Genomic DNA, 13,827 nt, shown 5'->3' with positions numbered 1-13,827 from the left:
AAAGTTCACGGAGCGAATGACGTGGAGCACAGATGTGGCAGCATGGCGGGTATTAGTAATAACAAATACTTCTCAACTGCGCCCATTAAATAGAACCCCTATATACTATATACTATGTCATGTACATGGAAATGGTCCGTTAATGGCTGCATGAACTCCTGATAGTCATATCCAGTCGGTACAAGCTGGGGGTTGTAGTGTTGTATGTAGGGAGTAGAATAGGATTATGTCCAGTGGTCAGGTCACGTTGGGGGTTTTAGTGTTGTACGTATAGAGTATATGATGATTATGTCCAGTGGTCGGTCATGTTGGGGGTTGTAGTGTTCTATGTATAGAGTATAATACAAGTGTAATATGATCATGTCCAGTGGTCAGATCATGTTGGGGGTTGCAGTGTTCTATGTATAGAGTATAATACAAGTGTAATATGATCATGTCCAGTGGTCGGATCATGTTGGGGGTTGTAGTGTTCTATGTATAGAGTATAATAGGATAGAATTATGATCATGTCCAGTGGTCGGGTCATGTTGGGGGTTGTAGTGTTCTATGCAGAGAGAATAATAGGATTGTATTATGGTCCCCTCCAGTGGTCGGATCATGTTGGGGGTTGTAGTGTTCTATGTATAGAGTATAATACAAGTGTATTATGATCATGTCCAGTGGTCGGGTCATGTTGGGGGTTGTAGTGTCCTATGTATAGCGTATAATAGAATAGAATTATGATCATGTCCAGTGGTCGGGTCATGTTGGGGGTTGTAGTGTCCTATGTATAGCGTATAATAGAATAGAATTATGATCATGTCCAGTGGTCGGGTCATGTTGGGGGTTGTAGTGTTCTATGTATAGAGTATAATACAAGTGTAATATGATCATGTCCAGTGGTCGGATCATGTTGGGGGTTGTAGTGTTCTATGTATAGCGTATAATAGAATAGAATTATGATCATGTCCAGTGGTCGGGTCATGTTGGGGGTTGTAGTGTTCTATGCAGAGAGCATAATAGGATTGTATTATGGTCCCCTCCAGTGGTCGGATCATGTTGGGGGTTGTAGTGTTCTATGTATAGAGTATAATACAAGTGTAATATGATCATGTCCAGTGGTCGGATCATGTTGGGGGTTGTAGTGTTCTATGTATAGCGTATAATAGAATAGAATTATGATCATGTCCAGTGGTCGGGTCATGTTGGGGGTTGTAGTGTTCTATGCAGAGAGCATAATAGGATTGTATTATGGTCCCCTCCAGTGGTCGGGTCATGTTGGGAGTTGTAGTATTCAATGCATAGACAATAATAGAACTATATCTGTGATCGGCTATTAATCCTTCTTCCAGTCCAGTCGTCAGTAATTATAGGCTTGTCGCCAGAGAGAAACCCCATCATTGACAGAGACTTTACAAGTATTTCCAGGACGTGGTTTTCGGGGTTTCTATCGGACAATCACAGCTGCGGTCGCGGGACGGACTTCCTTATTATAGGATCTTAAAAATAATTGACTTTAATTGCGCCCCCTACCTGTAGTTATGTATTCTGCAACCAGTTCTGACTCCACCACCGCAATGGAAGAACTTTCAGGCTGATGTTTATCTGGGGCCATCTGGATTGGAACAGCCATCTGACTGAGGTCAATAGTCGGCTGGCGGGGCTTACAATCCGCTCGCTCTTTCACTGAAGAATAAAAGGGCAATTATAAAGAGACGCCAACGACGGACCCTGGAGGGGTCTTCTTATAATAGCTGGGGGGGGGTGGGGTGCATGGTGGATCGGCGGTGGGCTCTGCTGCGGCCACAGGCTTGAATGGGTCTTGGACAATATAAATAATTGTAGAGACGACTTAAGAACGTTCAGGTCTGAGAACCAGCGCCCGATTGTTAATGAGACAACGATAAACGTGTGAAAGAAGTGACGGGCAGATCTACGGGTGGAAGATCAGCTCATGAGATGGATTAGGCAACAGAACTCGAGCCCCCAATTTCCAGAAGGGGTGACGCTTACAAAAAGGAATTGACAGAAAAGAGTGTAAGCTCACCTGAGCAGTAAGTACTAGACTCTAGTCACATCCAGAGCTGCGTTCAGGCTCATGTTCTTGTGGACACAGAAAGAATTGGGTATAGGTTCCTGCCACTTAACAGAAATCGTAAAGCCTCCTCCTACGAAGTTAATTCTGCCCTCAGTAAGAGGAAAAAGGAAACCGATCAGCCTCTGCCCACCCAGCTAGATCAAGTAGCGCCCCCCTCGCCCACATCCTCATTGCCTAAAATCGAGGCAGGCCAAAGGGGTAACCCTGCTGATCATTATGGAAGTTGAAAACTTATCAAAGGAGGGTAAGGATAGCCTTGGAAGGCGGGTATATGCCACTTCACTTTTTGCTACCTTTGTGGCATCTCCTACTGCTCCGGTACTAAATGGGGCACCTCATCTTTTACAAGTAGGGTACAGTCCATGTAGAAGGAGCCCATAGCTAGCGTGGCCCTCAAGAGAAACGTATTTTACAGTGCGATGTAATCTCTAATGCGCTCTACTACAGTTCAAAGGGTTGTCCTAAGATTAAGTCATCTACTAACCACAGGATAGGTGATCACATGCTGATCGGTGGGGGTCCGATTGCGGGGAACCCCACAATGAAGACCCCGTTCCAACGAATGAAGCCTCAGATCGAGCATGCTCCCTGCTGCTCCACTCACTCTTCACGGCACTGCCAGAGATAGCCGAGCGCTGTACTCCGCTATCTCCGGCAGTACCACAGACCGCGAATGGTGTTCAACCTGCTGCTCCATCCGGTAGAACAGGACCCGTGATCGGTGGGGGTCCCAGTGATCGAACCCCCACCGATGAGCATGTTTTTACCTATCCGGTGGTTCGGGGAGAACATTGAATCTTGGGAGGACCCCTTTAATTTCTTTATATCCACATCAGACAACAACTCCCTGGATTCAAAGCAGCAGAGCAAGTTTGGAGCAGAAACTGGAGGAGCAGGAGGCAGCTGTGAAGGGTCAGTCCACCAACCAGCAGATGTGAGGGGAATGTCTGACAGCACAGTGCTGACAGATAACTAGCAGCAGCCAATAGAATTTGTAATGCAGCTCTGGATGTGACTGGAGCATAAAAACAATGTAACTGAAGAGCAGTAGTGGAGGAAAATTGCTTACGAGTCAAATAAATAACTTACACTTGAGACGTAGTAGATATTATTGGACAGGTCATCGTTCTTTACACCTCCTCTCTGTACTCACCACTCGTTTGCTGGAGCTCCATCAGAGCCTTAATGGTGGACGTTGCCGACTGGGACTCTCCTAAGTCTTGGTAGATTATTGTGGGAGTGGTGTCCATGGCGATTTCATGTTCCGACCAGTCTTGCCCCCGAGACGCAATAACGTGAACCACGGGCTGGGAATCTGAAGGATCCAAGAAAAAGGGTAATAATTGTCAAAACCCATCAGAGCCGAAACAGTGACCTACCTGTCTACTGATCTTACCAAGGACTGTAGATCTAACCAGCCGGGGGCCAATAGAAAGGGGATTTCACAGGAAGAGAAGTGCCACTATGGAACGCTGCATCGTTGGGAGTGATGGCCATGGTTACTGCTTTATAAGTGCCCTTGAGTGGGGGTCCAAAAAAAACTGAGGGTGTTCTGAGATAATAGAGGGGGGACCACATCTCTTAGGCAGAGTGGAGAGCGGTTACATAGAGCGTCTCTCTTTTTCTCTGGAGGACCTGTCCTGTATTACACAGATTGATATAAATGGACACTGTGTAATGCTTCATTTCCCCTGTGATGGCGCTGCAGAGAAACTGAGCACTTACTGCCAGGTTTCCCCACAGATCACAGCTGATCGCTGAGAGAATATGCGATCAGTTTACTATCGAGGAACCCTTCTAACAAATAGGAATTGTCCATAGTGGAGATCCCCTTTAAAGACAACTACAATCAAGACCATCCTTTTCCAATGACAACAGAAATCAGGTCAGGACTGTATAACAGGACTGGATTTAAAGTAATTTCTAGAAAAATCTGTGATGGGGGAAGGGCATGTTGTGACTGCTGATACGCTGCTCGTCCCGGTCCCTAGAGTGTCCATCCAGCTTTGAGCTGAGCAGCAGAGTCAAGTCTGGTTACTAGGGATACAACGGCTGACAACCAGTCTTTTCAGTGGTGTTGTCAAGCAGCGAGTCCCTAGCAACCATCTTGTCTCAGCTGAAAGGGCAAGGGGTCCTAACAGGACTTATACCAGGTCCCTCTACCTCTTACAATACAGGATAAATTTAGGTGGAGAATGTATTTCATGTGTGATTTGTTTCTTGGCTTAACTTGACATGTAGACAACGGCACCTTGGGAGCTTTGGGAGGACTCGGTAGAGGATGAACTGCTCTCGGTGTCTTCTTTCACTTCTTGGATGGTGGAACTCGTCGTCTCCACCACCCGTGATGCTTGCTGCAGCGTTTCAGTAACCAGTTGCCGAGTCTGTTCGCTCATGACCGTAGCCTGAAATGTGACCGGCTTTGGTTTTATAAGGACCTATGGGAGGAGAACACAATGTTTATCCAAGTTCCCCTTTAAACACCGTTTTCCAGGAAGCCAAATTGATCGCCTTTCCACTGGACCCCACCCAATGATCACTGCAGTATCCGGTACAGCACTACTCACGTCAATGGGGATGAGCTGCGGTACCAAAACACAGCTGCATGGACGAGAGCGGCGGAGTGTCGGGTACTGTAGTGAAGGGGCGCTACGGCCCCTTCGTACTGCCAATAGGTGAACATCCTAGGTCGGCACCACACATTGAAAGTCTATCCTAAGGAAAACCCCTTTAATTTACGCCGCACTACTTCTACTGTAATCTCTGCATTATGCTCCAGAGCTGCATTCACAATTCTGCAGACTTCAGAGCTCCAAGATTCTCTTAGGAAGGGCAGTTTTTACCAGACACCATGCAATCATCTGAAGTAGGAAAAACTAACAGCTGAGCTCCTTTAATGCAGAGGGCAAAGTGGTTGGGACAACCTTGCTGATGGTTTCCAACAGCAACCAGCAGAAGAGTGGATGCAGCTCTGTAATGCAATACAGTCTGTAATTATTTCCACTCATCCGACTCTACAATCACTAAATGATGACTGAATACATACCTGGGTCTTCCCCTGCTGTCCGTACACTATTTTGGTGGGGATGATCTTGGTTGCCGCTTGCATTGCTGAGCCGATACCCTTGGGCTGCGTGACTATCATCTTGGTAATGGGCCGGGTGGCAGTGATGATCGCCGGTTTTGCGCCTCCTGTCATGGCCTGAAGGGCTTTATCCCCCTAGGAGAAATAATACAGGGATATTATAGATCCGATACAACACAGGCATATCAAGCGCATCCTCCACCTGTTAGGGGCGTACACCCCCCCCCCCCACCCGCGTGTAGGAGGGTACACAAAGTCTACGGAAAATGGCAAAACGGAACCGAAAGTAAAAACCACAATCAGTTTTTATGGCTGGATTTTAGGGCTGGGATTTTCGTGGGACCCCCGTTTGGGAGGATAGTGGCGGCTCACCGAACTGGGACCTGCATCTATCACACATTTTCGGCATGTCCTCCTGGATATGCCATAAATGCCTTAGATGGGAACACCCCTTTAAATGTGGCATGGGATTAGATTTGTCACATGCCAGATTAGCAGAATTACCCGACCACATAGTGCTGGATTAAAAGTCATCCCACGACGTGCACACATCGTATCATCTCTATGCCAGCGAGCATTAAACGTTTGCATCTATTTATTTCTTATGCCGGTCTTATCTGCAAAAAAAAATGTTTTGGGTACTCACCGGAAAATCCTTTTCTCGTCCAGTCCACTGGGGGTCACAGACAGTCGGTATATGTTTTTGCCACTAAGAGGTGACACAAAGAATAAAAAAAAGTGCCGGACCCTCCTACAGTATGCACACCCCTCCCTACAGCACACACACCCCTCCCTACAGCACACACACCCCTCCCTACAGCATACACACCCCTCCCTACAGCATACACACCCTCCCTACAGCACACACACCCCTCCCTACAGCATACACACCCTCCCTACAGCACACACACCCCTCCCTACAGCACACACACCCCTCCCTACAGCACACACACCCCTCCCTACAGCACACACACCCCTCCCTACAGCACATACACCCCTCCCTACAGCATACACACCCCTCCCTACAGCATACACACCCCTCCCTACAGCACACACACCCCTCCCTACAGCACACACACCCCTCCCTACAGCACACACACCCCTCCCTACAGCACACACACCCCTCCCTACAGCACACACACCCCTCCCTACAGCATACACACCCCTCCCTACAGCATACACACCCCTCCCTACAGCATACACACCCTCCCTACAGCATACACACCCTCCCTACAGCACATACACCCCTCCCTACAGCACACACACCCCTCCCTACAGCACACACACCCCTCCCTACAGCACACACACCCCTCCCTACAGCACACACACCCCTCCCTACAGCACACACACCCCTCCCTACAGCACACACACCCCTCCCTACAGCACACACACCCCTCCCTACAGCACACACACCCCTCCCTACAGCACACACACCCCTCCCTACAGCACACACACCCCTCCCTACAGCACACACACCCCTCCCTACAGCACACACACCCCTCCCTACAGCATATACACCCCTCCCTACAGCACATACACCCCTCCCTACAGCACATACACCCCTCCCTACAGCACACACACCCCTCCCTACAGCATATACACCCCTCCCTACAGCATATACACCCCTCCCTACAGCATACACACCCCTCCCTACAGCACACACACCCCTCCCTACAGCACACACACCCCTCCCTACAGCATATACACCCCTCCCTACAGCATATACACCCCTCCCTACAGCACACACACCCCTCCCTACAGCATATACACCCCTCCCTACAGCATACACACCCCTCCCTACAGCACACACACCCCTCCCTACAGCATACACACCCCTCCCTACAGCACACACACCCCTCCCTACAGCACACACACCCCTCCCTACAGCATATACACCCCTCCCTACAGCATACACACCCCTCCCTACAGCACACACACCCCTCCCTACAGCACACACACCCCTCCCTACAGCATACACACCCCTCCCTACAGCATATACACCCCTCCCTACAGCATATACACCCCTCCCTACAGCATATACACCCCTCCCTACAGGCTTTGAGCTAGGCAGTCTGTACAGAGGGAGAAGCAGAACACAGTAATAAAACATAAGAAAACCATGTCCACCTGGGCAATCTTAACGTCATAATAAAATAAAAAAAAGTGAGTACTCAAAAAAACGGTTCTCTCTTTCGTCTCATTGGGGGACACAGACTATAGGACGTCCACATGGGTGGGAATTCAAAGAAACGGACATAATCATCTACTCCACAGATGCGCGCAACACCCTGCGACTAAGGGAAGTGTCTACAGATGGAGGTACGCGCCCCGTAGAATTTGGTGAAAGGGCATAAAGACGACCAGGTAACCGCCCTGCGAAACTGAAGAGCCGAAGCCCAATGACTCACCGCCCAGAAATCACCAAGCGATCTAGTGGAATGGGCCGTAACCCAGAATGAGGGTTCGTTCCCGTTGAGCCGGCAGACCATACGAATAGTCAAGCGCAGCCATCGGGCACAGGGCAGAGCACCGGCTGATTGTGATGGAGACACCAACATGGAGCGTGACAAGACAGAGCAGTCACTATGGAGGTCACAGGAACACCATCTGCCAGTTCAGCAGACGCAACGAGATACCTGAAGAGGCTCAGACGGAGCCGACTGCATTTTGGAGAGAACGAAAGACCAATCCCAAGACGAAGTTGGGAGCCTATAGGGGGCACCACATGTGCAACCCCCTGCAAAAGGGTTCAAACATTAGACTTAGACGCCAGAGGCCTGTTGACAAAAAATAGCCAACGCTGACATCTTTCCTGTAAGGGTCAGTTCACACGTTACATAAATACTGCGGATTTTCCACAATGGAATTTGTTGTGGAAAATCCGCCGCAAAGTGGATGAGATAGAACAAATCTTCTCCCCACGCTGCCTAAATACAGGAGCGGAAAAAAGGCCCAGAAATTGACCTGCGGTGCGGAATTTTATTCCGCAGCACGTCAATTGTCTTTACGTAATCGCTGCTTATTTATTGCGGGATTTCCCCATAGAATTCAATGTAAATCCCGCATCAAATAGTTCCGTTTTTTTTTGCGGCGGGTTCGCAGCGATCCCGTTGCAAGAAAAGCAACTCCGAAAACAAAAATTTTTTAAAACCTACCCAGGAGTCTGTGCTTCATCCTTCTGGGATGACGCTTCATCCCATGTGACCGACGCAGCAGCCAATCACAAGCTGCAGTGGTCTCCTGGGACGGCTCAGTGCTGAAGTTTTTCGCGGCGGACATTCTGGGCAAAAAACTGCACCACAATTTGGTGCGCTTTTTAGCCCGGAAATCCCTGCGCCGCAGAGGGCAGATACGCTGCGCGCTATTACGCAGTGTATCCGCCCCGTGTGAACTCAGCCTAAGGGCTCGTCCACACACAACGGAATTGCTGCAGAACATTTTTGCAGCAATTCCGTTGAAAAACGCAGACATTCCGCTGCGGCAAAAAAAAAGCACCATTTCCGGCATTTTTTACGGTATAAAATAGTGCGTATTTTGCTGCGTTTTTTCAAAACGCTGAGAGATGTTGACGTCTCCTCTGAATAAACGCAGCCATTCTGGACACTTTCCGCAGCAGGAATTGACCTGTACGAAAAATACGCACCGCGGGTCAATTTCTGTCTGGAATTTTTTCGCAGCGTGTGGATGAGATTTGTTACGTCTCATCCACTTTGCTGCTACTGCATTCCGCTGCGGTTTATCCGACCGAAATTCCGTCCGGAAAAACGTGGCAATTCTGCAGCGTGAGGACGAGCCCTAAGAGAGCCAAGTCCACGATCCAATCCCTCCTGGAGTAACACCGGGAGCCGGAGGGCAAGGAAAGATAAAAGCGGGCTGAAGACGAATTCTGGTCTTCAACGTTGTTTCGATCACCCGCAGCAACAAGCGCAAAGCTTTCAGCACTGCGGCTCCCATAGGCACACTGTAAAACGTGGCCACTAAACTCCGTGGACGAGAGGCCCCTGAGAGAGCAAATCGAGGTAAGCACTCAGAAACGTTGGTGTGACAACAATTTGGGGCAACTAGGATTGTCGGAATCCGCTCGGCCCTGATACTCGAGGGGCTTGGAAGAAAGAAAAAGGGTAGTGGGGGAAACCAAATCAAATGAAGTGATGCCACGAGAGCGCCGATCACATAGGCTTGTGGAGGGGAACCTGGCAATGGAGACGAGACCAGCAAGTCCACGTCTTCTCCATCTGGAACAGATTTGTTCCAGCACCTCATGATGAAGAACCCGCTGGCCGGGGTCAACACTTTAGCGACTGAGATAGTCCGTGAAGCGACTGGAACGTGGACTGCTGAAACCACATAAAACGGAAGTTCCACCCATTCCAGAATTTTAGATGCTTCCGCCATTGCCACAGGGCTCCGTGTGTCTAGATGACTGACGTAAGAGACGGCCGTGGCTTTGGCTGTCGGGGCTCAGACTGGATCGCTGGCCAGAAGAGCCGTACAAAGAACGAGGCAGAGGTAAAAATCGCCAGTAGTTTTAGAATCTCGATAGAAAGACTGGCTTCCCGGATGGACCAGAGTCCTTGGGCCATGAGATTCCGGAAGGCCCCTCCCAAACTCCGAAGACTGTCGTCCGTGGGGAGGATTTGCCAGCAGAGCGGTAGGAAGGGGGATGGAAGGGGAGGAGAGCCACCAGGGAAGAGACCGGCAAAAGGTCAGGGAAAGGAATCGGTGACCCAAAGAATTGCTCTCTGAAGTGGACGCGTGTAAAACTGGGCAATTGGAAGCCACCATGGTGCCCATGCAAAGGCGGAGAGAGGTAAGTGTGCCCCGTCATAGGGTACAGCCTGCCTGTTGCAGGGCAAACGGTTTATGCAAGAGGAGGGACCCCAGAGCCGAGACCGTGTCAAAAACCATCACCAGGAAGACTTGTATCCGACAAAGGGTCGGACAGGACTTGGACTGGTTGACAATCCAGCCGGGGTATCCAGAGTGATCAGTGGACTGGTGAAATGGTCTTCTTGGGATGAGGATTGTACTATAATGTCGTCCAGGTACAGGACAACAGAGATCCCCCTGGAATGAAGAAGCGCTGTCACCACCGAGGGGGATCTTGGTGAAATCCTGCGGGGCCGATGACAGGACAAATGGGAGCGCCATAAATAGTGATGATGGAGAAGTGCAGAGCGCAGGAAGCCTTGGTGGGATGGGTAAATGGGGACATGTAGGGACGCGTCCTTGATGACCACTGAGGAGGTGTTTCCCTGTTCTATGGAGGCGATCACGGACCTGCGGAAATGAAGGACCTTGACAAATACAAGAATGGGGCGGACTGATCCAGCCTTTTGGGAACTACAAAGAGATTCGGAATAAAATTCCTTGAATTCTTGTTCTGGAGGAACTTGGATAATAACTCCTGGACTCAAGAATGAGGATTGCCTGAAAAAAGGCGACAGAGAAGAAGACTGAAAAAAACCTGTCGGGTGGAAGGAGAATAGATTCGATCCAGTACCCTGAGAAGAGGACGTCTCACCCCCAGGCATCAGAGATGTGAGAGAGCCAGATGTCCTTGAAACGTAGAAGTCTGCCCCCCCCCCACCCGCAATCCGAGCGGGGGTGCACCTCCAGGTAGAAATGGTCTTGCCCGCTGCAGGCTCAGAGGCCCGGTGGGGCGGTGGCGCCAAGAAGAACGGGACTTGAAGGAAGGCCTGTTCTTCGTGTGTTGATGGGATTGCTGACCGGCTGCCTGAGGAAGCTACGAAAGGATTAAAACGAAGGCCTGGTTTCCTGGGGTTATGAGCACGACGGGGCTTCGTTTCGGGCAGGCGAGTGTTTTTTTTCGCCTTTTGCGATGATCTCATCAGAGCGCGCTACAAAGAGCCGCGAACCAGAAGAAACGGTTTAAAAGAGTGTCGACGGACCAGCACTTCAGCCACGAACGGAGACCGGGGAAGAGGAATACGTGAGCTACAAGGCAGGTCACATCCAGGGAGGCGTCCTCAAAACAGACCGTGTCGGAGTTGGCGAAGACATTCAGTAGAGGCTCTGCGGACCCGCGCGGAAGTAAAGATCGGACGCAAAGTGGAGAAGGCAGCCGAGGAGAAGACTTTTATTAAAAAAAGAGTCAATGCGACGAGCCAAGGGATTACGGAAAGAGACGGAGTCCGCCATTGGAGGAATAGTTGTCTGGACTTGAGGGACCGGAGGATCCAACACTGGAGATTTAGCCCATATTGAAGAAAGGTCTTCTGGGAATGGTACACGAGGTCCAGACGAGAGGTCTGGCTGATTTTCTGATCAGGATTCTTCCTTGACTACCTCTTCCAACTCAGAGCGGGAGGTGAAGAAATTGTGAGCTCGTCTGAGGTGACGAAAAAGGGACTCATTTTCAAGATCTCTGCATGCTGTCAGTAATTAGAAATACGTCCTTTACGGACCGAATATGCTCGTGTGAACCCAGCCTAACAGATCAGCCATCAGGTAATCAGCAGCACAAAACTTCCCTAAGGCTGAATGCACACAATGCGTAGTACGTGCAGTTTTCCGGCGCATATTTGCGCGCGTCAAAACCGCCGTGTAACACCGTACCAGCATCGACAATGAGATGCCATTGAATCTCATGTCCAGGCTGCGGTATTTTTCGGGACGTAAATTGACCCACGGGGGCGTACTTTCGAAACTGTGGCATGTCAAATTTATCCTGCGATTCCATCTCCCTGGTTCTACAGAAATACACCGCAAAACCCGCAGCATGAAAACGGCGCAACTTACGCAGCGAAATGTAAAAACCGCACCTGAAAAACGCAATCACAAAACGCACCTTCATGTGCGGTGTTTGTTTTTTTTTTGCTATAACATTTCTTGCGGTTTCCTGCAGTTTTGCTGTGTATTTTACCAGCAAACTATGCAAAGTGTGTATTCAGCCTAAGGGTTAATGCACACGCTGCGTATTACATGCGGTTTTGCCGTGCGTATTTGCGTGCGGCAAATCCTCAGCGTACTACAGCGGCAGCATAGTCACTGAGATTCCAGGAAATCTCATGTACACGCTGCGGTATTTTTCCGCACGTAAATTTACCTGCGGTGCGGATTTTAAAACCGCATCTATTTCCGCATCAAAATGTAAATACTGCACCTAAAACCGCATCGTTATGTGCGGTTTTAGCTGCGGAATTACATGTGTACACCTGCGGTTTTGGTGCGTATTTTCCGCATCAAATTACGCAACGTGTGCATGTAGCCTCAACACCAGACTAAGGGTATGTTCACACGCTGCAGATTTGTTACAAAAAATTCTGCAACTGATCACCAGTTCTATCCCCCTGAAACCCTAAAAGCTCTTACCTACATGGATAAATTGCAACAAACCCTCAGCTGTGATGGGATTTTACTTCAAACATCTGGAAGTAAACAGTGGGGGGGAGATTTACTAAGCTGAATACGGCACATTACTTTGCCCAAAAATCAAGTCTGCGCCACTGTAACAAATTTGGCGCATATTCTGCCTGGTCTATTTTTACGCTAAGTTTGAGGCAGTCATGATAAATCTGCCCACTGTTTCTATTCATCGACAGCAAGCAGAGATCTTAAGAAAGGGGGAGGAATTAGAAACCGTATAATAGAAAGTTGCAGAACAGTCAACGATTAAAGGGTTATTTCTGCCTTAGACGTGTACGGCACATCCACAGGATCGATGCGGGTCCTAGACCTGGCACCCACCCCATGTCTCCAGAACGGGGGTCCGCCGCCGTATCCAGGCGGAGAATGACAGAATGAGGCGGCCGCGCACATCTCTATGGGAGTTACGGAAACAGCGTTGCCCCCTCTACATCCGGCAGCTCTCACCAGGCGGGACTGGGGTGGAGAGACCCCCATTCTGGAGAAAGGTGTGGGCTCCAGAGCTGGAACCTTGTCCTTGTAAAACAAGAGCACTTTGGAAGATATGACCCCGAGCCCCCCGGCACTTACCCCGGCATTCAGCAGCGTGGTCACAACGTTCTTCCCCGGGATCCCTTGTATGGTGGTGCCTTTGCCGGTGGTTTTCTGCACCACGATGACATTGGGTTTAGAAGTCATGGGGATGGTGGTGATCTTCGTGGTTGTACCTTAAAGGGACAGGAGACAAGTTACAGGGACACGAACAACACAAATAATAAGAGAACCAGCAGGTCTGCAGGATCTTCTGGAAGACGGAGAAATCAGGGGGGGGGGGGGGGGGGGGTCATACACTGAGTGGCCCCGTTATTAGAGACCCCCACCTAGTGGCGCCTTGGGCCTCCGTTTTTCATTAGAAATCAATGGCGCTAGAACCGGTCGTCTGCGGTTATAGTCCATTCATGCTGAGGAGCGGTGAGTTGTGCGTTCGGGCACAAGGTCGGCAGTTTTTGAAGCCCCGGCTAGTCTAGTACTGATGGCCGCGCTTCATGTCGCTCACGTCGCTGGATTTTCCAATTCTAATGTGAAACTCATCCGCCGAAAAAACTAGTCACGTGATTTTATGCTGCGTCCGGGGTCACGTGTCTAATTTCCATAAATTGAAGTACCAATCGTTAAAGGGCCGGTGTCTCTAATCAAGTGGCCACTCAGTGTATATGGATTTGGCTGATGTGGGCGTGGCTAATTTAAAGGAACAGTACATCATCCTAATCTATGAAACGAACGTAGAAAATGTAAA

At 49.6% G+C, this 13,827-nt stretch overlaps 1 protein-coding gene across 1 annotated transcript in view; it reads right to left on the bottom strand.

The window, feature by feature from the left end:
• The window catches only part of EMSY (EMSY transcriptional repressor, BRCA2 interacting), a 52,626-nt gene that overhangs the window by 23,182 nt on the left and 15,617 nt on the right, over positions 1-13,827 (bottom strand). Inside the window, exons 9-14 of the mRNA XM_075851347.1 lie at positions 13,122-13,258; positions 5,809-5,871; positions 5,124-5,297; positions 4,329-4,515; positions 3,231-3,392; positions 1,513-1,665 (exon numbers count right to left, since the gene is read on the bottom strand). Coding sequence (XP_075707462.1) covers positions 1,513-1,665; positions 3,231-3,392; positions 4,329-4,515; positions 5,124-5,297; positions 5,809-5,871; positions 13,122-13,258 — 876 coding nt within the window. The remainder of the gene's footprint in view (positions 1-1,512; positions 1,666-3,230; positions 3,393-4,328; positions 4,516-5,123; positions 5,298-5,808; positions 5,872-13,121; positions 13,259-13,827) is intronic.

Source organism: Rhinoderma darwinii, chromosome 2 (genome assembly GCF_050947455.1).
Source record: "Rhinoderma darwinii isolate aRhiDar2 chromosome 2, aRhiDar2.hap1, whole genome shotgun sequence".
Lineage (NCBI taxonomy): Eukaryota > Metazoa > Chordata > Amphibia > Anura > Rhinodermatidae > Rhinoderma > Rhinoderma darwinii.
This window is presented reverse-complemented; position numbering and strand designations above follow the sequence as displayed.